The sequence below is a fragment of the Dendropsophus ebraccatus genome, chromosome 10 (genome assembly GCF_027789765.1).
Source record: "Dendropsophus ebraccatus isolate aDenEbr1 chromosome 10, aDenEbr1.pat, whole genome shotgun sequence".
In the NCBI taxonomy this organism is placed as follows: Eukaryota; Metazoa; Chordata; class Amphibia; order Anura; family Hylidae; genus Dendropsophus; species Dendropsophus ebraccatus.
The window spans coordinates 42,277,435-42,303,011 of NC_091463.1; the positions used below are offsets into that span (position 1 = coordinate 42,277,435).

General features: G+C 44.6%; 1 protein-coding gene across 3 annotated transcripts in view; it reads right to left on the reverse strand.

The window, feature by feature from the left end:
* The window catches only part of TAF1 (TATA-box binding protein associated factor 1), a 221,148-nt gene that overhangs the window by 21,034 nt on the left and 174,537 nt on the right, over positions 1 to 25,577 (reverse strand). The window contains exon 40 of one of the 3 annotated variants that reach the window (XM_069943704.1): positions 9,851 to 9,989. The exons of the other annotated variants lie outside the window; for them this stretch is intronic. Coding sequence (XP_069799805.1) covers positions 9,851 to 9,989 — 139 coding nt within the window. The remainder of the gene's footprint in view (positions 1 to 9,850; positions 9,990 to 25,577) is intronic. 3 annotated transcript variants of the gene reach the window in all.

The following is a 25,577-nucleotide window of genomic DNA, read 5'->3' on the forward strand; positions in this document are numbered from 1 at the left end:
TAGAGAATCTGTGTAACCTGCATATGGTTGTGTTCGGGCTGACCTATAGAATAATAGTGTCATGTCGCTGTTACCATATAGTGCATTACGTAGACACAGGAACCCCCCAAACGTTACCATATTGCATTCTTTCTTACGATTTCACCTATTTATATCTTCATAAATAATATATTTGGAATTCCATCATACATGTTATGGTAAAATGAATGACGCCATTACACAGTACAACTATTTCTGTAAAAAAGAAGCACTTACATGGCTTGTAGATAGAAAACTGAGAGTGCTAGAGCTCTTAGAAGGGGAGGAGGGAAAAACGAAAACACTAAGATCAAAATTTGCGCGGTCCACTGGGTCATTTTGGGCCTGGTCCTCAAAGGGTTAAAGAGTCTCTAAGATACGGCAAGTGCGGTAGCCTGTGTATTAAAAAGACCTGGTCAATCCTACCTTCAAAAAGACTACTACAACATCCAAGGAAGGAAAGAAGCTACTGGTAAAAGGCCAGGTCAATCCTGCCTTCAAAACGGCTAAAACATCCAAGGAAGGTAGAAGGTGCTGTTCAGCAGTTTGAGCACCGCCTGTTGGCGCTTACCCACGGCAGTGCTGCTGCACCTAAAACTAAAACAGCCGGATTATGGCTAGATTTAGCCTCACACCCTGATGCAGTTGTGCATGATAGGCATCTCTTTGGAGCTAGGGACGAAGAACAACAATAGTCTTCTTAAGAGGCCCCGAGCTAAAAAAATTAAGGGTACAAACCCACTTGACGTATTTGCTGCGTGAATCAGTCTTAAAAATAAGCAGGCAAAACGCAGGTTGGCTTTATACAATTGTTCTGCATTAAAATACGCAATTGCGTATTTTTGAATGCGTTAAAATACACAATTGCGTATTTTTGAAGCGTGAAGCTTGTTGTTAGCAAAGCATCAGTTGTTAACAACCTGTGCGAAAAACGCATGTAGCTTCACGCTTCAAAAATACGCAATTGCGTATTTTAACGCAGAAGAATCGTATAAAGCCAACCTGCGTTTTGCCTGCTTATTTTTAAGACTGATTGAGGCAGCAAATACGTCAAGTGGGTTTGTACCCTGAAGGACGGCAGAGAACACCGGCAAGTTGACATCCACAGATTATATGGTTCCAAATGGACAACACAAGGATGCTAAATTAGGATCCACCATTATCACTGTCTGTTCCTTTGAACAGTGGCATGTATCTTGGAGATACAATAGATGACCAGACAGCCCTGCAAAATTGCACTTGAATTGAAGTCGATTTGATTTTAAAATTTAAAATGAAGGTTAGAAAATAAAAAAACATAAAGTGGCCATTACCGGCCTTTAGATGAGGCAGACGTGGAAACTCACAAAAATTAGGCCTGACACAGTAGAGTAAGAGTAAAAAAAAAAAAAAAAAAAAAGTTGGCTGGTTGGCGGGGGCGCGATCGGCAGGCCCCCGGCAACCAGTGCTGCTCCTCCGCAGACGTAGTGTGACGTCAGAGCATGGCAGTGAGGACACAGAGAACTATTAAAAGTGAGGTAGCAACTGAGCCTCTGGTAGCATATGGACCACCCAAAAACTTAGCCTGACACCACAGACCCAGACCAAGATGGACAATACAATTATGGCTAGATTTAGCCTCACACCCACATGCATTTGTGCGTGAGAGGCATATCTTTGGAGTTAGGGACGAAGAATAACAATACAGTCTTCTTAAGAGGCCCCGGAATTTGATTTGAATGAATGAATACACTTTCAATCCTTTAAAGAGTCTCTAAGAGAGGGCAAGTGTCTATTAAAATAACCTGGTCAATCCTGCCTTCGAAAAAGCTACAACATCCAAGGAAGGATAGAAGCTACTGGTGAAAGGATGGCAGAGGACACCCCTAAGATAAGATGACATCCACAGATAATATGGTTTGAAATGGACAAGACAAGGAAGGTAAATTGAATTCGACTATGAATTTGACTCTAGCAGTTAGGGTATCATCATGTGACTCCCCCCTTCTCCCCCCACCGTTGTTTTGAGTTTGAATTTGACTGTAGCAGTTGGGGTTAATTTAACTGGTTGACTTGCGGAAATGTGCACAGATGTGGTGCACCTTGGTGAAAAAGTCAGCCACATTGGGGTAAGTTTTAAGGAACTGAAGCAACACTAGGTTGAAGATGTGGGCCAGGCATGGTACATGTGTGAAGCTGCCGAGTTGCAGAGCCGCCACCAGGTTCCACCCCTTGTCACACACAACCAAGCTCACTGCTAATTACACACAAACCCGGGATGCCAGTTAAGGCCCAGCAGTAGCCAACAAGGAGGCAAAGGCAGGCACAACAGTAGTCTACATGGATGCCAGTTAAGGCCCAGCAACAATGAGGCAAGGGCAGGCACACCAGTAGTCTACATGGATGCCAGTTAAGGCCCAGCAACAACGAGGCAAGGGCAGGCACAACAGTTTCTTTAAAAAACCTCCAGACTTCCACTGGCCACGGGAGTTTGACTCCGTGAAAAAGCTGCTGATCTACTCGCTCTGCCCCTGCCTCTCCCTCTGCCCACCCCTCTTCCTCTTACAACCGGTCATGCGGGTGAACTTGCCTTCCCCTCAGAAGCACGGTCTTCACTAGGCTTATCCACCCAGCTCGGGTCAGTCACCTTGTCCTCATCCACCAGCTCCTCACTCTCCTCCTCACTTGGAGTTACATCCATGACAACAACCTCACTGTCTGACAACCGGGTCTCATTGTCATCATCGGACACCTCTTCCAACCCCGCTTGCAAGTCCCCACTCTCATCACCCACTGACAGCGTGAGCTGCATAGTTTGGGCACCAGGACAGATCGACTGCTCCGGTTGCTCTGACTCAGGGAAGGGTCCAGAAAACAGTTCCTGGGAGCATGGTGGTGGATCTGAATCCCTTCTTTCCCTGGAGGGGCCAGGCTGTGGGGAAGGAGGCTGAGCTAATGGAGCAAGGGTTCCACTCCCTTGGGTAGCATGGGCAGACTGCATTGAAGACTGGGCGTTGGATAAGTTACTGGACACATTATCCGCTTTCCACGTGATCACCTGTTCACACTGCTGCGGTTTCAATAATAGTGTACCTTGAGACCCCGTAAGTTGGTCAAAGAAGCTAGGAGTGGGCGTCTGCGGTGTGCCACTGCTACCTCCTCAACAGGTGCAGCTGTGTCACCCTGCCCTGAACCACGGCCTTCAGCTACCACATCACTTGGAACCCCACGCCCATGCCCCTTACCCCTGGGGTTCACCATTTTATGGACACTGCACAGAATGGAACTGAGATAGGCCTTGCGTATGAAATACAGATATCTGGAAAAATAGTTGTAGTAACCAATGGTTTGGTGGGGCTGTATGGTGCAATCTGGTATGGGCACCAACTGTACACACTTTCTGTCACCCCTATACAATGAGCAGTGAAGTTCTATGCAGGATGCACTATAAATCCCAGCAATACAGTGTAGTACATACTAGTTTAGGGGGTGCTTGACGGTGCTATCTGGTATGGGCACCAACTGTACACACTTTCTGTCACCCCAATACAATGAGCAGTGCAGTTCTATGCAGGATTCACTACAAATCCCAGCAATACAGTGTAGTACACACTAGTTTAGGGGGTGCTATCTGGTATGGGCACCAACTGTACACACTTTTTGTCACCTCAATACAATGAGCAGTGAAGTTCTATGCAGGATTCACTACAAATCCCAGCAATACAGTGTAGTACACACTAGTTTAGGGGGTGCTATCTGGTATGGGCACCAACTGTACACACTTTTTGTCACCTCAATACAATGAGCAGTGAAGTTCTATGCAGGATGCACTACAAATCCCAGCAATACAGTGTAGTACACACTAGTTTAGGGGGTGCTATCTGGTATGGGCACCAACTGTACATACTTTGTCACCCCAATACAATGTGCAGTGAAGTTCTATGCAGGATGCACTACAAATCCCAGCAATACAGTGTACTACACACTAGTTTAGGGGGTGCTATCTGGTATGGGCACCAACTGTACACACTTTCTGTCACCCCAATACAATGAGCAGTGAAGTTCTATGCAGGATTCACTATAAATCACAGCAATACAGTGTAGTGCACACTAGTTTAGGGGGTGCTATCTGGTATGGGCACCAACTGTACACACTTTTTGTCACCTCAATACAATGAGCAGTGAAGTTCTATGCAGGATGCACTACAAGGCTATGTTCACACTACGTATATTTCAGTCAGTATTGTGGTCCTCAAATTGCAACCAAAACCAGGAGTGGATTAAAAACACAGAAAGGATGTGTTCACACAATGTTGAAATTGAGTGGATGGCCGCCATTTAATGGCAAATATTTGCTGTTATTTTAAAACAACGGCTGTTGTATTGAAATAATGGCAGTTATTTACTGTTATATGGCAGCCATCCACTCAATTTCAACATTGTGTGAACAGATCCTTTCTGTGTTCTTAATCCACTCCTGGTTTTGGTTGCAATATGAGGACCACAATACTGACTGAAATATACGTAGTGTGAACATAGCCCAAAGCCGCAATACCGCAATACAGTGTAGTACACCAGAACCACCAGCCCCAAAATCAAAAAGGAGTACACTGAGCACTTCTTAGGGGTATGTATGCAACACCTAATGTCCCCTTTCTGCCAGCAGCTGGTCACCACAGTGTGCTGGTTAAATTGCGGTAGCAGCATTGCAACTCCCAGCCAGCAGTCTCTAATAATAGTATTAATAAAAGCTTTTAAGCCCTGAAAAGGGCTGTTTGTTTATATTGCTAGTATATACCCTGCCTACTGGAACGCTAAATCCTACACGGACACTCACCCTGACCAGCAGCAGCTCTGTCCCTGATCTCTCACAGCATGCGTCTGAAGCGAGCACTTCCGGCGCAGAGTTTTATATGGCAGGGTCATCTGATCTGGCCAACCAATCGCTGCTATCGACATGTATGGGTCCCACATCATCGCAGGATGTACCAAAGAGTCTCCTGCATGTTTATTGGCTGAGAAATAGCGCCCAAACTTACAGGAAACGGATGATGAGATTTCCTCGAGTATCGCAAGATGCTCGTCCAAGTAACTAGTACCATCGAGTACCCTAATACTCGATCAAATACCAAGCTCGGACGAGCACGTTCGCTCATCACTACTTAACAACCAGTGTTTTGGTCCTAAATGACCAGACACGTTTCAGTGTGGTGGTCTTTAGCAGAATTTGTTTTCTTCACAACACAGAGTTATTTTTAATACCATTATATCTATATAATAAAAATTAATGTCTGTCTGTTCTCTATAGACTTCTAAATGCCTGAACTGTTTGGGTGACCCGCCCATATTATGCACTACAGCTATACAAGACCCTCCCTAACTATATACCACAGGTATACAGCACGACCCCTCCCCCCCCAAACTATACACTACAGGTATACAGGACCCCCCCTCCTCAACTATACATTTCATATACAGAACGCCCAAACTATACACTAGGGTGTACAGGAACCCCCCCAACTATACACTACACTACACTATACCTGTACCTTTGTTCCCCAGTATGCTGCTCAGTATTGGGTAGTGCTTAGCAACCATTTACCTATTTGTGACCAAAAGTCAGCAAATTTGTACTTGGCCTTTTTAGCGCTTACATGGTTTACGGTGATCATTTTATTGTTTGGGCACTAACACTTAAAGTGACACTGTCATCCCCTTTTGTGCATTCTGACATCTCTACACAGATGTAAAGGGTAAATTTAGCAGTTAGTTTAGTTTTCACAACTTATTTTATATCATACGTCATGGTGCTTGTTTAAGTAAAAAGTGATCTTTTATGAACTGCAGATTGTGTTAAGTGGGCGGGGCCTTGCGGCATTAGCGTCACTAAGTCCCGCCCACAACACCACCGTTGGCCCCGCCTCCTTGGCGCCCATTGGTGGGCCGACCTAGAGGGGGTGGGGCCAAGACCTTTAGGCTAGCCTGTTCCAATGGCTGGTGAGGGGGTGGGGTCAACTGTGGCATTGTGGGCGGGGCTAAGTGGCGCTAATGTCGCGAGGCCCCGTCTACTTAACATAATATGCAGTTGATAAAAGATGACTTTTTACTTGAACAAGCACCATGACGTATGATATAAAATAAGGTATGAAAAACGCTTAATTTACCCATTACACCTGTGTAGAGATGCACAAAGGGGGTGACAGTGTCACTTTAAGCTATCAGGCTATGCTGGGTGTTGTAGTTATGTAATATTTCAGCTATCAGGCTATGCTGGAAGTTGCTGTCTTGTAATATTTCAGCTATCAGGGTATGCTGGGGGTTGCAGTCTTGTAACATTTCAACTATCAGTATGCTTGGGGTTGTAGTCATGTAATATTTCAGCTATTAGGCTATGCTGGGGGTTGTAGTCCTGTAATATTTCAGCTATCAGGCTATGTTCACACACAGTGAACTGTGAACTCCAATGGGATCGCTGTGAGTGATGATTAATCCCTGTACAGAACTATAGAATATGCTGGTGCTATATAAACAAAGGACAAAGGGGGAGATTCATCAAACTGGTGAAAAGTAAAATTGTCTTAGTTGCCCCTAGCAACCAATCAGATTTCACCTTTCAATTTTTAAAGACTCTGTGAGGAATGAAAAGTGGAATCTGATTGGTTGCTAGGGGCAACCAAGACAATTCAGCTTTACACCAGTTTGATAAATCTCCCTTATAGTGTTCTGCCACAGTCACATGGCATCACTATTGACAATGTGTCAACATACCTAGCAGTAAACAAAGCAAATTTCCTATAGTGAGAATATTAGTACATTTATTATTTTTCCCTTTAAGAACAAGCTAGACTCCTAATAACGTGGCCTGTTCATAAGGAAGTACTGCCCAGCAATACGGGAGGTCACCCCACAACTTGTCTATGTATTCCGTGCCTCAGCCAAAGATTACAATGCACAACCTACCCCTAACCTGGAAAAACCTCACATACAGCGACCACGGGGTACAGACTACAACTCTCACAGCAGACAGCTGTACACACTGCAGGCAGCTGATGAAGGTTGTCAGGTCTGTACAGACAGGAAAAAGTTAATCTGCTGCACAGGTCAGTTCCCCTAGACGCACTTCTCAAACTCGCTGCATTCAAGGAACGACAAGAGGCCGAGGTCTGACAGGCTGCAGTCATTAGCAGCGGGGGGGGGGGGGGGGGGGGGGGGGAGGGGGATTCAGGGGGGTTCTCTGCTACACATAATAGCTGCCCCCCACTGCTTCTGGAACGGCTAGGAGTGGCCATATGCCGCTGTCAGTTGTGATATCAGCATCAACACAGTTACGTAGCCGGCACAAGCGATCGCTCTGTGCCGGCTATTTGAACTTAACCCTGCGGAAGGAGGGGCAGGTCAAGGAGGTGACGCTATGTTCTCTGCTCTATACTTTATGTTAAGCTGCGTTATTAGGCAGCTTAACATAAAGTATCAAATACCAGGAAATCCTAGTACCGAACAGTTTTTTTTGCCCGAAATATCGATAGTAGTATCAATATTTTGGTGCATTGTGAATCCCTAATACCTATATAGGATAGCTATCAATACTAGGTATAGATTACCCCCAACTATACACTACGGCCAATCACTGCAAATGGCGACATAAATCTGGATTCTGCATGTTTTTTGCATGGACAATTATATGTTGCCCGCTCCAGAGAGGAATCAGGTAAAAATCTTTATGTCTATGCACCTAGCAATAAAACTGCCAGTGTTGTATATAACCAGGCTCTGTAAAAAAAAAAAAAAAAAAAAAAAGTCTTATGACATCTCAGTTTGGCTATTAGGTATTTACGATGTTCGGGTGCGTTCACACCTACAGGATCTGCAGCAGTTTTGATGGTGCAGATTTGATGCTGTGTTCAGTTATTTAAATGAAATGTCCTGCAGATCTGCTGCAGAAAATCAGCTGCAGATCCTGTAGGTGTGAGCGCACCATTAAACATTTTTATTTTATTTCAAATGTGCATAAGTTACAATTTAAATAAATTGTGCAGAACTGTCAGGGTATTTAGTGTTCCTGGCTATTTCCCGTTACATAAAAAAAAAAAACAAGGTGTTTTTTTTTTTTTATTCACCACTTTACAGTAAAATACTGTATAAAACTGGAGTCTCTAGTTTGTTTCAGTTGTTTTGATATATAATATAATATCATGGGTGAGCAGTATGGCTATGGGAATTTTTTTTTTGTAAGGGTAGACTGTGTATTTTTTTTTTTTTTTTTAAAGCTTATATTTGTACATAGTTTTAATAGTAAAGCGAATGTACCACATCAACCCTATTACCCAGGGGTATTCCACTTAAAATGATCTTCTAACCCCTTAGCAACGTACCTGGTACTGCATTGACCTCTATGAGAGATCAGTGCAGTTATAATGGAAGTCCAAACTAATAAATTATCGCATTCCTAATCTCGCACGGCAAATGGCGTAAGAGCAAAAATACATATGAATTAATGTTATTTTGTTCTAAGAACTTGTCTAAGGGAGCTATTCCACGGAGCAATAATCAGCCAAATCGGTTCAAACCTAAAATCATTGGTCGCCACCCGCGCATCGCTACGTGGAATAGCGGTGCGCGGCGGGCAACCGACGATTTAAAATCATCATACTTTACCTGTCCAGGCTGCAGGTCTTCTCCTTCTCTCGGTCCCGCGCCGCAGCAGCATCAGAACGGCCTGTCTGATTGGCTAAATGGTCTGTCAGTTCAGACAGGCCGCTCCGAAACTGCAGCGACGCAGGATCGGGAGAAGACCTGCAGCCTGGACAGGTAAAGTTTAAAACAAGGGCTGCAAGGACATCCGTAACTATGTCCCTGCAGCCCTCGCTAAAAAGTTGTCGGGCCGTGGAATAGGCCCAGTAAACGAGCGCCGATCTAGCAGATCGGCGCTCGTTTACATCATTGATCAGGCCCTAGTCGGCCCGTGGAATACCACCCTAAGCCTGTTGTGAAGCCCTCCACTGTTTCTGCTGTGACCAGATCATGGAGTAGACTGTTCACTGATGTCATGGTAAAGGCGGCTTGTTGCCACCGGAGACTGAACCTTTTCTCTCTAGGCGGAGGCAGTGCCCCCATGTCTTTTGAGCAGGTTTTACCTAAAACATTTTTCCCCCATATTTCTTGTAGGGGCCATTTATATATTTAAATAAATATTTCCCTAAAAACATCTCTTCTCAAGACTAAACAAATTTAGGCAGCATGGTGGCTCAGTGATCTACAAAGAGCTTGTACGATCTCTCCGTATTTGCGTGGGTTTCCTCCGGGTACTCCTGTTTCCTTCCACACCCAAAAACATACAGATAGGCGAATTTAGATTGATGAACTATGTAAAGTGTTGCGGAATCAGTCGGCCCTATACAAATAAAAGCATTATTATTATTATTTCTTTTAATCTATCCCCAAAGTTTTATAAAGTGGTAATATTATATCCAGAGTCCATGTCTGTTTTAATGCATGACAATATCCTGCTCGCCTTAAAAGTCGCTGATTGACACGTCATGCCATTCTGTCTTATCTATTATCTACAAGTAAACCAGATGCAAATCTCCCAGTGTAACTCCCCATAGAACATATGATGCATGCGAGTTATTAATACTCAAGCGCATAACTTTACATTGATCCACATTGAACCTCATTTGCAGGGATAGAGCAGCATATAAGGAGAAGGTGGCAAGTTTCCTAAAAAATGTATTTGCAACAATAACTTGACGAGTCCTACAAGTTTAACTGTGTTGATTGAGATTGGAATACCCCTTTAAGACTATGTTCACAAGTTCTCCACTGAGAGAGAGGCAGGAAATTTCATCAGAGTTACCGGATAATGATGATTGTACAGCTCATGTTCACAGTTAAAATGAAGATTATTACAGTTTCCTCCCTGCAGGCAGATATGGTACTGGCTAAAGATGCCCATCTGATGCTGTGCGGATGCATCATCATTGAACATCATGGGACTGAAGGGGAAGTAGAGGAAACAAAATGAAACCTAAAAGACAAGATGTTCAAAAGAAGAGCCACATACACCAATAAAGTTCAGAATGTGATAGACAGGTGGTGTAGAATGGATAAAAATATTTTAGCTGATTCTTTAATTACATTGCCTACTACAAAAATGACAGTGTATAAATGGAAGACAGTTTGTTAGATACAACATTAGGTTACATAGATTGTAAATATCTCATCTTTATCTACTGTGCATGTACAATACCGTACATGCAATTTTTAAGTGAGATCAAATGAGCACGGTCCATAATAGAAAAACAACAACATAGAGACACATCAAAAGTTTAGATTGGTCGGGTCTGAGGGTTCAGACTACTACCATTTACAAGAACAAGCCAGGAGAAGTCTGAACGCAGTGCATTAACTCCAGACTACGTGTCACATGACCAAGATCAGTGTTTCTCAACCCGCGGTACGCATACCACAGGGGGTACGTGGCCAGGTTGAGGGGGTACGTGCAGGGCCGTATCTGCTGGGCTGTGCAGCTGCTCAATATGATTCAATTACACTCACAGCCGACAGACTGTCAGCTGTGAGTGCACCATACGTGGCCTTAGCGCTGCAGCCTCCACTTGCAGTTATGTTTCCCTGTTTAGAAATCATCCTAGACCTGAGTACGTTGTGTGTATGTGTTGCCTCTGATGCCATAGCAGGAGTTCAGTAGTTTGCAAATACAACTAATCTGCAGACTGCCGAACTCCCTGTATGACACAGTGTGGAGGGGAAAAAACAGGCTGCTCACCTCCAGCTGCATGGCATCCTGCTTCCTGACCTCCCATCCCCCTCCTGTCCTGCTCTGTGCTCCACTGTTGTGTCAGGTACTTGAGGATGCTGGCTGTAGATAAGATGGAGGGAGGTCGGGGCAGAGAATAGGGGGAGGGGTGACTGTAGGGCTGGGAAAGGTGGGCTGAGAGCAGGGCTTCCATTGGTGCTGTGTCCTCCCCCTCCCCTCCACCAAGACTTCTGTGCCCCAATACACACACACACACACACACACACACACACACTTTTCTAGCTGCTGTGTTCCCCCCTAGGCTGCTGTTTTTTACCTTAGGCAGTTGTGGGGACCTGGCTGCTGTGTTCCCAGAGATTTAGGATTCAATTTTGTAAGCAAGCATGTATATATGACTGTAATATGTCTGTGCCTGCAACACATTTACGTGTAATATATGTGTGTCTTTGTAATGTATGCACATACTGTATGTGGGTCTGTGTGTAATGTTTCTGTGTACTGTATACATAATATATGTGTGTCTTTGTAATGTATGCACATACTGTATGTGGGTCTGTGTGTAATGTTTCTGTGTACTGTATACAATATATATATATATATATATATATATATATATATATATATATATATATATATGGATAGATGTAAAATGTTTATGTTTGTTAGGCTTGGTTCACATTTGTGTTGTTTTTTTGTTTGTCTGCTCTTGATCATTGGAGCAGGAGAATAAAAAAAAAAAAAGATGCTGCTAAATGGCACCATATGCAACCATACAGAGCCATATGCAACAATACGTACTCATACAGAGCCATATGCAATCATTCGCACCCATACAGAGCCATATGCAACCATATGCAACCATCCGCACCCATACAAAACCATATACAAGCATCCGCACCCATGCAGAACCATATGCAACCATCCGCACCCATACAGAACCATATGCAACCATCCGCACCCATACAGAACCATATGCAACCATCCGCACCCATACAGAACCATATGCAACCATCCGCACCCATACAGAACCATATGCATCCATCCGCACCCATACAGAACCATATGCAACCATCCGCACCCATACAGAACCATATGCAACCATCCGCACCCATACAGAACCATATGCAACCATCCGCACCCATACAGAACCATATGCAACCATCCGCACCCATACAGAACCATATGCAACCATCCGCACCCATACAGAACCATATGCAACCATCCGCACCCATACAGAACCATATGCAACCATCCGCACCCATACAGAACCATATGCAACCATCCGCACCCATACAGAACCATATGCAACCATCCGCACCCATACAGAACCATATGCAACCATCCGCACCCATACAGAACCATATGCACCCATACAGAACCATATGCAACCATCCGCAACCATACAGAACCATATGCAACCATACAGAGCCATATGCAACCATACAGAACCATATGCAACCATACGCATCCATACAGAGCCAAATGCGCACCCTGTTGCACTTTAAGTACATCTGGTTTCCAGCAGGTTTTTCATTTGAACAGATAACAGCACTGGATGTTGGGCTATTTGTCAGGTATTTTTAAATGAAGCTGCGACAGGCACCCATATTTCATCATGTGGTTAGGATTATTATTTATTATTAGTTATTATTATAGTGCTTGAAAAGCACTATATTGTAATCCGTATTCTTCTTCTTCCATTTCTTCCAGCTATTTTTCTGCGCGTAATACAGCCCGAACCGCTTTGCACACAGACTCAGTTTAAACTGCGTTTCGAAGCCCTCGGCCGTGTGAGGTGTGCTATCTATTTTTCGTTTCAATCGGATTTGTCGTATTTAAGAAATTTACGTTTAAAGACCCTAAATTTCCCATAGAAAATAATGGCCCATTGCAAATAATGGCCACACTCTAACCGCTAACAGCCAATCACAGAACATATGCAAATAGCTGAAATATAGCAGCCAATAGGAACTCTAAGGTCTTGTCGGGCAATGTATCACAACATCCACAGTCACATGTCCACTGTTGGCCAATAGAAGATGTACTATATGGAAGGTCCTTAATAATTTTGTCTCACTGACATGAGTAAGATTGTCATGGTAACCGAGCAATGATCTTTACCATTATAAGTAGCAGAGTTCAGTCAGTAAAATAGCAGAGCTGAGGCAGGCATGTAGCAGGGACGGTACCCAAGCCGCTTTTAAAGAGACGGTACCCAAGCCGCTCTTAAAGGGGCGGTACCCAAGCCGCTCTTAAAGGGGCGGTACCCAAGCCGCTCTTAAAGGGGCGGTACCCAAGCCGCTCTTAAAGGGGCGGTACCCAAGCCGCTCTTAAAGGGGCGGTACCCAAGCCGCTCTTAAAGGGGCGGTACCCAAGCCGCTCTTAAAGGGGCGGTACCCAAGCCGCTCTTAAAGGGGCGGTACCCAAGCCGCTCTTAAAGGGGCGGTACCCAAGCCGCTCTTAAAGGGGCGGTACCCAAGCCGCTCTTAAAGGGGCGGTACCCAAGCCGCTCTTAAAGGGGCGGTACCCAAGCCGCTCTTAAAGGGGCGGTACCCAAGCCGCTCTTAAAGGGGCGGTACCCAAGCCGCTCTTAAAGGGGCGGTACCCAAGCCGCTCTTAAAGGGGCGGTACCCAAGCCGCTCTTAAAGGGGCGGTACCCAAGCCGCTCTTAAAGGGGCGGTACCCAAGCCGCTCTTAAAGGGGCGGTACCCAAGCCGCTCTTAAAGGGGCGGTACCCAAGCCGCTCTTAAAGGGGCGGTACCCAAGCCGCTCTTAAAGGGGCGGTACCCAAGCCGCTCTTAAAGGGGCGGTACCCAAGCCGCTCTTAAAGGGGCGGTACCCAAGCCGCTCTTAAAGGGGCGGTACCCCAAGCTGCTCTTAAAGGGGCGGTACCCAAGTCGCTCTTAACCCCTTAGTGACCGCCATGCTGCCTTTTCACGGCGGCCACTAATGGGCTTTATTCCGATGCGTACGCCTTTTAACGGCGGGCGCATCGGAATAAATTACCGCCCGGCGGCGGCTGCAGGACGGGTGATCAGCGGTCAGTGTGACCGCTGACACCCTCCTGTAACTGCCCGGAGCGGAAAATTCTCCACTCCGGGCAGTTTAACCCGTTAAATGCCGCTGTCAAACCATGACAGCGGCATTTAACTGGTCCCGGTGGATCCCGAACGGCACCGCCGGTCGACTTACATGATTGTGATGTCCCGCGGCGCCGTCCGGGGTCCCGATGTCTCCATGGTGATTCCGGGGTCCTAATGAAGGTCCCCGGGGTCACCATGGAGATGCCTGATGCTGACAGGGGTGGCCGCGGCTCTTGCCTGTCAGCATGAGGCATGATACAATACATTGCAGTAGATCAGGTACTGCAATGTATTGTATCAATAATCTAAGTATTTTACACTAGTGTACAGTAATGTACACTAGTGTAAAAGTAAAAAAAAAGTGAAAAAAAAGTGTGCACCAAACACAACACAGCCCCCCCAGCCCCCCCCCCCCCCCAATAATAAAGATGCATTACATTCCCCATACACTATAAAACATTACATAAAAGTGATCAAAAACACAAATCCTATACATATTTGGTATCGTTACGTCCGTAACAACCCAATCTATAAAACTATATCAATAATTATATCGCACGACACACGCTGTAAAAAAACAATAAAAAAAACAGTACTAGAATAGCTGTATTTTATCAATCCACTTTAGAAAATACGTCATAAAAGAGATCAAAAAGTCATATACATATAAAACTTGGTATCAATAGAAACTACAGATCTTCCCGCAAAAAATAAGCCCAAAACCAGCTCTGTCGCGCAAAAGATGAGAACGCTATGGATTTTGCAATGCAGGGACAGTTTTTGTGGGTTTTTCCTAGGATGATAGTTAAAAAAAACGATACAAATGTGGTATCGCCGTAACCGTAGCGACCCAGAGAATACATGTGTTATGTTATTAGTGACCGCCGATACGGATTTTTACGGTAATCACTAATGGGCTCTATTCTGCTGCCATCAGCTCTTTATGGCGATGGTGCAGAATAGTGCAGCGGCACAGGTAATGCCCGCAGCCCCATCCTCTCAGCTATCGGAGGTAGCTGAGGGGTTGGGGCAGAGTGTGGGGTCAGTCCCGGCAAGTCCCCTCACCGGTGATCGCCGTTATTATCAGTATAACGGCGGCTACCGGTAACGGGCATTGCCAGCGCAGCTGAACGCTTTCATCTCTTCTCACCGTGAATCCACAGTGAGAGCAGATGAAAACATGTCCTCCCCCATCCCCAGAATTAACCCTAGTGACCTGGCCACTGACCCTCCCCTCCCTGGGCGGCCATCTGATCCAAGATGGCCGCCGTCATCACTGTGAACAGACTCTGTTCACAGTGATGGATTCCTAAAAATGATCAAAGCTTCATTCTCTCCACCACCGGAGGTGGCGGAGAGCATGGGGCAATGATCGGTGACCACCCGGTGTGGTCCTAGTACAAGTGATCAGCGGTATATACTATATACCACTGATCGCTTGTTCCAAATGGTGCCGGCACTTTTTTACGCCTGTCACCAAAGTCAAGTGCCCTGGATTACCCGTAACCACCCTGGATTACTTGTAACCACCCCAGATTACCTGTAACCACCCCAGATTACCCGTAACCACCCCAGATTACCCGTAACCACCCCAGATTACCCGTAACCAGCCCAGATTGCCCGTAACCACCCCAGATTGCCTGTAACCACCCTAGATTGCCTGTAACCTCCCCAGATTGTCCGTATCCACCCCAGATTGCCCGTAACCTCCCCAGATTGTCCGTATCCACCCCAGATTGCCCGTATCCATCCCAGATAACCCATAACCATCCCAGATAGCCCATAACCATCCCAGACAGCCCATAACCATCCCAGACAGCCCATAACCACCTCAGATTGCCTGTCACCACCCCAGAATGCCCGTAATCTCCACAGATTGCCCGTATCCACCCCATAGCCCATAACCATTCCAGAAAGCCCGTGACCACCCCAGATTGCCACAGACTGCCTGTAACTACCCCAAATTGCCTGTAACCACCCCAGATTGCTCGCAACCACCCCAGATTGCCCGTCACCACCCCAGATTTTCCGTCACCACCCCAGATTGCCCGTTGCAACCCCAGATAGTCAGTGAACACCACCAGATTGCCCATCACCACCCCAGATAGCCAGTAACCACCCCTAGATAGCCAGTAAACACCAAGATTGCCCATAACCACCCCATACAGCCAGTAAACACCCCAGATTGACCGTAACCACCCCAGATTGACCGTAACCACCCCAGATTGACCGTAACCACCCCAGATTGACCGTAACCACCCCAGATTGACCGTAACCACCCCAGATTGACCGTAACCACCCCAGATTGACCGTAACCACCCCAGATTGACCGTAACCACCCCAGATTGGCACAGACTGCTCGTAACCACCCCAGATTGCCCATAACCCCACCAGATTGCCTGCTGCCACCTCAGATAGCCAGTAAACACCCCGAGATTGTCTATTACCACCCCAAACAACCAGTAAACACCCACATATTGCCCGCAACTAAAATGACGCTCCTCTTCTGAGCCCTGCTGTGTGCCCATACAGTGGTTTATGCCCACATATGGGGTACCATTATACTCAGGAGAACCTCTGTTACAAATTTTGGGGTGCTTTTTCTCCCTTGTTCCTAGTGAAATTGAGAAATTTCAAACTAAACAAACATGTTATTGAAAAAATTAAATTTTTTTCATTTTTACGGTCTAGTTTTGAATACTTTCCTCCAATACTTTTGGGGTCAAAATGCTCACCACACCCCAAGATGAATTCCTTGAGGGGTGTACTTTTTAAAATGGGGTGATTTGGGGGGGGTTCTATTCTGTAGACATTACAGGGGCACTGCAAACGCACCTGGCGCTCAGAAACTTCTTCAGGAAAATCATGCACTGAAAATGCTTGGCGCTCCCTTTCTTCTGTGGCCCGCTGTGTGCCCACACAGTGGTTTATGCCCACATATGGGGTACCGTTCTACTCAGGAGTACCTGCGTTACATATATTGGGGTGAGTTTTCTCCCCTGTTTCTCGTGAAATTGAGAAATTTCAAACTAAACAAACATGTTATTGGAAAAATTCTATTTTTTCATTTTTACTGTCTTCTTTTGAATACCTTCCTCTAATACCTGTGGGGTCAAAATGATCACTAAACCCCAAGATGAATTCTTTGAGAGGTGCACTTTCCAAAATGGGGTGACTTTTGGGGGGGTTCTATTCTGCGGACACTACAGGGGCTCTGCAAACGCACCTGGCGCTCAGAAACTTCTTCAGCAAAATCTGAACTGGAAATGCTAATAGGTGCTCCCTTCCTTCTGAGGCCTGCTGTGTGCCCATACAGTGGTTTACGCCCACATATGGGGTACCGTTCTACTCAGGAGAACCTGCGTTACAAAATTTGGGGTGCATTTTCTCTCATGTTTATTATGAAAATGAGATACTTTAATCTTAACAAATATATTATTGGAAAATTTCTATTTTCCATTTTTTTCTGGCCTAATTGTGAATACTTTCCTCCAGCCCCTGTAGGGTTAAAATGCTCATTATACCCCTAGATTAATTCTTTAAGGTGTCTAGTTTCCAAAATGGGGTCACTTATGGGGGTTTCCAGTATACAAGCCTCCTAAATCAACTTAAAAAAAGAAGAACTGGTCCCTAAAAAAATCAGTTTTGGAAATTTCATGAAAATTTTATAATTTGCTAATACATTTCTAAGCCCCGTAACACCCTAAAAAAGTGAAATATGTTTACGAAATGAAGCCAGAATAAAGAGGACATATTGATAATGTGACTTACTAACTAATTTTTGTCATGTGCCTTTTTTTTTTTAGAAGCAAAGAATTTCAAAGTTCGTAAAGTGCAAAATTTTCAAATTTTTCATTATATTTTGATGTTTTTCACAAAAAACACACAAGACAGTGACCTAATTTTGCCACTAACATAAAGTACCATATGTTACGAAAAAACAATCTCAGAATCGCTAGCATACGTTAAAGCATCACTGAGCTATAAGCGCATAAAGTGAGACAGGTCAGATTTTGAAAAATGAGCCTGGTCATTAAGGCCCAAACAGGCTTGGTCCCTAAGGGGTTAAAGGGGCGGTACCCAAGCCGCTCTTAAAGGGGCGGTACCCAAGCCGCTCTTAAAGGGGCGGTACCCAAGCCGCTCTTAAAGGGGCGGTACCCAAGCCGCTGTGTAAGAGGGATTACATAAGTCGCTCTTAAAGGGACGGTACCCAAGCCACTCTTAAAGGGGCGGTACCCAAGCCGCTGTGTAAGAGGAATTACATAAGTCGCTCTTAAAGGGACGGTACCCAAGCCGCTCTTAAAGGGACGGTACCCAAGTCACTCTAAATGGGTCCCTTTAAGAGCGACTTGGGTCCCTTAAAGAGCGACCTGGGTCCCTTAAAGAGCGACCTGGGTCCCTTAAAGAGCGACCTGGGTCCCTTAAAGAGCGACCTGGGTCCCTTAAAGAGCGACCTGGGTCCCTTAAAGAGCGACCTGGGTCCCTTAAAGAGCGACCTGGGTCCCTTAAAGAGCGACCTGGGTCCCTTAAAGAGCGACCTGGGTCCCTTAAAGAGCGACCTGGGTCCCTTAAAGAGCGACCTGGGTCCCTTAAAGAGCAACCTGGGTCCCTTAAAGAGCAACCTGGGTCCCTTAAAGAGCAACCTGGGTCCCTTAAAGAGCGACCTGGGTCCCTTTAACCCCTTAGTGACCGCCGTGCTGCCTTTTCACGGTGGGCAGAAATGGGCTTTATTCCGATGCGTACGCCCATTTAACCCGTTAAATGCCGCTGTCAAAGCATGACAGTGGCATCTGACGGGTTCCGGTGTGTACCGGACGGCGCCGCAGGTCCACTTACGTGATCGGAGGTCCCGCGGCACCGTCCGGTCGCCCGGACGTCTCCATGGTAACTCCAGGGGCCTAATGAAGGCCCCCGGACTTACCACGGATAAGCCATCCTGCTGACAGGGGTGGCTGTGCTACTGCCTGTCAGCAGGATGGTCACATGATACAATACACTGTACTGCAGAAGCAGTACAGTGTATTGTATAATGTGAGAAAAGTGTTACACTAGTGTACAGTATTGTACATTAGTGTAAAAAAGTAAAAAAAAAAGTGCACCAAACACAATCCACCCAGCCCCCCCCTCCCCCATAATAAAAATGCATTACATTCCCCATACACTATAAAACATTACATATAAGTGATCAAAAAACACAAATCATATACATATTTGGTATCGCTACGTCCGTAACGACCCAATCTATAAAACTATATCAATAATTATATCGCACGACACACGCTGTAAAAAAATAAATAAAAAACAGTACCAGAATAGTTGTATTTTATCAATCCACTTTAGAAAATACATCATAAGAGATCAAAAAGTCATATACATATAAAACTTGGTATCAATAGAAACTACAGATCTTCCCGCATAAAATAAGCCCAAAACCAGCTCTGTCGCGCAAAAGATAAGAACGCTATGGATCTTGCATTGTGGAGACAGTTTTTGTGGGTTTTGGCTAGGAAGATAGTTTCTATTGCGCCAAAGTGATAATAGTTAAAAAAACCTATACAAATGTGGTATCGCCGTAACCGTAGTGACCCAGAGAATACATGTATTATGTTATTAGTGACCGCCGATATGAATTTTTACGGCGATCACTAATGGGCTCTATTCTGCTGCTATCAGCTCTTTATGGCGATGGTGCAGAATAGTGCAGCAGCGCCGGTAATGCTCGCAGCCCCCTCCTCTCAGCTACCGTAGTCGCTGAGAAGTCGGGGCAGAGTGTGGGCTCAGTCCCGGCCAGTCCCCGCACCAACGATCGCCGTTATTACCAGTATAACGGCAGCCACCGGTAACGGGCATTGCATGGTTTCATGTCCTCTCACCGTTAATCCACAGTGAGAGGAGATAAATGTAGACTCGCTGAGGATCCCGGCCCTGTGTACTCAATGGCAGACAAACTCGCAGCAGGGATGTACATTGAGGGAAACTCACAGCAGGGATGTACAGAGTTTGTCCAAAGGCAGACCCGTTAACCCCCCGCCGGAGACTATACATCACCTGGTCCCGACTATACATCATCTGGTCCTTCGCTGACTCCCGGCACGTCCCGCTCAGCCAATCAGTGCGCTGCCCCACCGCAGCACTGATTGGCTGAACGGGCCGTGAAGACGTCGGGAGCCCATAGCCGGGATTAGCTGGTGCATAGTCTCCGGCGGCCGGGGAGTTAACAGGGCGAGCTACGGACAAACTCTGAGCAGGGATGTACATCCCCACTGCGAGTTTGTCTGCCATTGAGTACACATGGCCGGGATCCTCAGCGAGTGTCGCTGCGAATACGCAGCCAGAAACTCGCTGCGGATAGTGTGTTTGTACCCTTAAAAAAAGATCAAACTCTCATTCTCTCCACTACCAGAGGTGGCGGAGAGCATGGGGCAATGATCAGGGACTAGCCGATGTGTTCCTGGTACAAGTGATCAGCGGTATATACTATATACCACTGATCACTTGTTCCAAATGCTGCTGGCACTTTTTGTCCCGTCACCAAAAATCATTGGTAACAGGATAAAAAGTCAAGTGCCCCGCATTACCTGTAACCACTCCGCATTACCTGTAACCACTCCGCATTACCTGTAACCACTCCGCATTACCTGTAACCACCCGCACATTACCAGTAACCACCCCCACATTACCTGTAACCACCCCCACATTACCTGTAACCACCCCACATTACCTGTAACCACCCCAGATTATTCATAACCACTCCAGTTTACCTGTAAATACTCAGATTACCCGTAACCACCCCAGTAAACACCCCCAGATTGCATGTAACCACCCCAGATTACCACAGGCTACCCATAACCACTACAGATTGCCCGTAACCACCCCAGATTGCCCGTATCCACCCCAGATTGCCCATACCCACCCCAGATTGCCTGTCACTCCTCCCCCAGATTGACCATCACCACCCCAGTTTGCCTGTGATCCCCCCCCAGATTGCCAGTCACCAACTCAGATAGCCAGTAAACACCCCCAGATTGTCCGTTACCACCCCATATAGGCAGTAAAAACCCACAGATTGTCCGTAACCACCCCAGATTGCCCGTAACCAACCCAGATAGCCAGTAAACACCCCAGATTGCCCGTAACCACCCCAGATTGCCAGTAAACACCCCCAGATTGCCAGTAAACACCCCCAGATTGTCCATAAACACCCCCAGATTGCCAGAGACTGCTCGTACCACCCCAAATTGCCTGTCACCACCCCAGATAGCAAGTAAACACTCCAAGGTTGCCCGTCACCACCCCAGATTACCTGTAATCTCATTTAAAAAAAAAAATTTTTTTAGCAACTGCGCTATTCTAATAACAAATACTAGCTGCGGTTTTGCTCCAGCAAAATAATGCTCCTTCCTTCTGAGCCCTTCTGCGTGCCCATACAGCGGTTTATGCCCACATATGAGGTACCGTTGTACTCAGGAGAACCTGCGTTACAGATTTTGCGGTGCATTTTCTCTACTGTTTCTCGTGAAATTGAGAAATTTCAAACTAAAACAAATTATTGAAAAAATTAATTTTTTTCATTTTTACTTTCTAATTTTGAATCCTTTCTTCTAATACCTGTGGGGTCAAAATGCTCACTGCAGCCCAAGATGACTTTTTTGAGGGGTGCCCTTTCCAAAATGGGGTGACTTTTGGGGGGTTTCTCTTCTGCGGACACTACAGGGGCGCTGCAAACGCACCCGGCGCTCAGAAACTTCTTCAGAAAAATCTGCACTGAAAATGCTAATTGGCGCTCCCTTCATTCTGAGGCCTACTGTGTGCCCATACAGTGGTTTATGCCCCCATGTGGGGTACCATTGTACTCAGGAGGACCTGCGTTACAAATTTTGGGGTACTTTTTGTCTCCTGTTGCTTGTGAAAATGAGATACTTTAATCTGAACGAACATATTATTTGAAAATTTCTATTTTTCATTTTTTTACGGCCTAATTGTGAATACTTTCCTCCAGCCCCTGTAGGGTTAAAATGCTCATTATACCCCTAGATTAATTCCTTAGGGTGTGTAGTTTCCAAAATGGGGTCATTTATGGGGGTTTCAAGTATACAAGCCTCCTAAACACACTTAAAGAACTGGTCCCTAAAAAATTTAGTTTTGGAAATTTCATGAAAAATTGATAATTTGCTGATACATTTCTAAGCCCCTTAACACCCAAGAAAAGTAAAATGTTTACGAAATTATGCCAGAATAAAGAGGACATATTGGTAGTGTGAAGCAGGCTAAAAGGAAGAGAGAGGCGCCATAGGGTAATAACATCAATACTCGGGTGGGAAGGGGGAGCACATATGGTTATGCTCACCTTTTTGTGTTGTACAAAGAGTACAACACCTTGTAGCGCTATCAACGAAGACAGACGGAGTAGCCGCAGCAGCCAGTCCAAGAGTTTGCTGTCGAGGATCCTGAGCCACGAGATCCCGATGCCGGAGAATAGAGATGTGTCTAGCCCGGCATAACTCTGAGGCTGTGACACATCTCTATATTGGTAGTGTGACCTAGTAACTAATTTATGTGATATGACTTTCTTTTTTTAGAAGTAGAGAATTTCAAAGTTTGTTAAGTGCAAATTTTTCATGATATTTTTATGTTTTTCACAAAAAACACAAAAGATAGTGACCAAATTTTGCCACTAATATAAAGTACCATGTGTTACAAAAAAACAATCTCAGAATCGCTAGCATATGTTAAAGCATCACTGAGCTATAAGCACATAAAGTGAGACAGGTCAGATTTAGAAAAATTAACCTGGTCATTAAGGCTCAAATAGAATAATGAAAATAGTGTATAGTCCTCAAGACCAGAAATCAGCCCTACTTCATACAGTAGATATAGATTTAATGTGATTCAATAAGCAGTACTTATAATAAACATGATTGTGTGATATAAAACATAGTAAAACCAACAAATAGTAAATATTGCATAAAGGTATATTGCATAAAAGGAGGCGAGATAAGAAAAAGGAAGAAAAAAGAAGAGAAAAAAATATATAAATAAAATAAAAATTAAAAATTAAAAATAATAATAAAACATAGTCTCTGTATATTGCGGTACCGCTAGGTGCTGGCCAGGTATATAGTTGTATTTCACACTAGTATAATGTTAGACCCCTGGATTCATCTCTTATGAGCCACTGTTTCAAAAAGGCACGATGTAGTTTGTGCTCGATCAGAACAAAATAAGTGATAAAAGATAGTTAAGTGATAGTCTGAGACTTTAATCCTTCCACTCTCCAGATATAGTCCGTTTGGTTATATATGCAGTCTCATTACAACTAACTCTGTGTTGCATACATGTTGTGATTCCACATCAGTTCATTGATACAATTCATAAGTGGGAAGTAAACAATAGTAACGAACTGCGATGTAGCGGCGTTTGTAACGCCTCTCACCCGTCCTGGAGCGGCTGGTAGTGAGGCGCTTCCTCTACTGGTTTCCTTTGTGAAGAGGCCGGTCGGTGATCACGGCTTCAGGCTGGACCGGTCCTGCAGCGCGTCCTCGTGTCTTCTACAGTTGGATTTGCGCACAGCATCCCAGCGTCACTCTCGTTCCTGACCACTCCGTTCCGGGGTGATGGAGATGTGGATATGAATATGGATTATAAGTAGTGGCTATGGATGTAGGGGATATTGAAATAGACTCGGGGGGCCCCCCAGAAAAGAGCGATATTGTGCAACAGGAGATGGAATAAAAAAGTATAAATTGAAAATGGAAAAAATAAGTTGAGTGATAAAAATGATAGTGGCTAATCCTATATGGTATTAGTCCACAATATTGTGTGCCAAACGCGTTTCAAGGTTCTTTAAAATTAACCCCTTCATCAGTGGCAATGGTAATGTTCAGTATTGACCTCCTCTGTGGAGGGTATTTATACCTAGTCCTCTTATTGGTCCTGTGTTAAAGGGAAAGTATGGACCGGACCAGAGTGTTCCAGGTCATAATTTAGTGTTTGCTACATTCAGATATTTCAAAAACATAGACATGAACATATGCTCATAAGTAGACAGATGTTGATAGAAAGTAATAGAAAGGAATTATCAATATATTCTTCTAGAACCACAAATATGTCACAAGGAAAATTGTCATATTGGGCAGACTTCAAAAAACGCATTATAACCGCATAATGTGAATAGGGTACTAAAAGATTAGGATTCAAATAATAAATTGCATAGGTGATATAATTACAGTTGGTATTATTTACAGAAGATCGGTTATGTCTCAGATTACATACAATACACTTGCAAGGATTATATAAATTGTGTGTGTTGTGTCATCAAATTATATAGTATTCAGACTAAAGGCACAGAGCATCCCTAGAAGATTGTATAGATTGAAACTTATTGTGTGAATGTTGATGTGATGACTTGCAGGGTATGTAACATTGTATTGTTTATAATAGATCATTTATGTGGTATGGAGGACAGACCATACATATATAGCGTGGACCCTATAAACTATGCCAATTTCAGTATAGACATATAAAAATCCGCAATGAGTTATGCAGATACAATGCTATATGGTCATAATAACCAAGGTGGCAGGGGCGGCTCCGGCGCCGTGTAAGACGGCCAGGCACGGAATCGCCCATGGCACAGAGGTCACCAGGACCGAGGGATTCTTAGTTATTACAGAAAACCAAATACTTTCATCTCTGCATTCAAGCCCATAGGCTCGAGACTATCAAATTCAAATATCCTCTGAGACTCAATTCTGGACATTTTGCTTATATAGTCGCCCCCTCTCCAATCTTTCTGGACACTCTGTATAGCTGTAAATGTCAGTTGGAAGGGGTCACAGCCGTGTATTTCTTTAAAGTGAGATGATAGGGGGTGGGTTAGCTCTCCTTTCTTTATGTTCCGGAATATATCGTTTTTGCGTTTTCGTTTTTTCCTCCATGTGCTTAAAAGGCCATAGCACTTGCATTTTACACCTACAGACCCACATGAGCCCTTATTTTTTGCGTCACTAATTGTACTTCGCAATGACAGGCTGAATTTTTCCATAAAATATGCTGCGAAACCAGAAAAAAATTATATGCGCAGTGAAATTGAAAAAAAAAAAGCAATTATTTTTCTTTAGGGGGGCTTCATTTTTACGCCGTGTGTCTTATGGAAAAACGTAGTTGTTATATATGTTCCTCAAGTCATTACAATTAAAACGATATGTAACATGTATAACTTTTATTGTATCTGATGGCCTGTAAAAAATTAAAACCATTGTTAACAAATATACGTTCCTTAAAATCGCTCTATTCCCAGGCTTATAGCGCTTTTATCCTTTGGTCTATGGGGCTGTGTCAGGTGTCATTTTTTGCGCCATGATGTGTTCTTTCTATCGGTACCTTGATTGCGCATATGCGACTTTTTTATCGCTTTATATTACATTTTTTCTGGATTTGATGCGACCAAAAATGCGCAATTTTGCACTTTGGGATTTTTTTGCGCTTACACCGTTTACCGTGCGAGATCAGGAATGTGATTATTTAATAGTTTGGGCGATTACGCACGCGGCGATAGCAAACATGTTTATTTATTTATTTTTATTTGTAAAATGGGAAAAGGGGGGTGATTCAGACTTTTATTAGTGGAGAGGATTTTTTATTAATAAAAACCCTTTTTTTAACTTTCCCTTACAGTAATATAAAGCCCCCTGGGGGACTTCTATATACACAGAACTGATCTC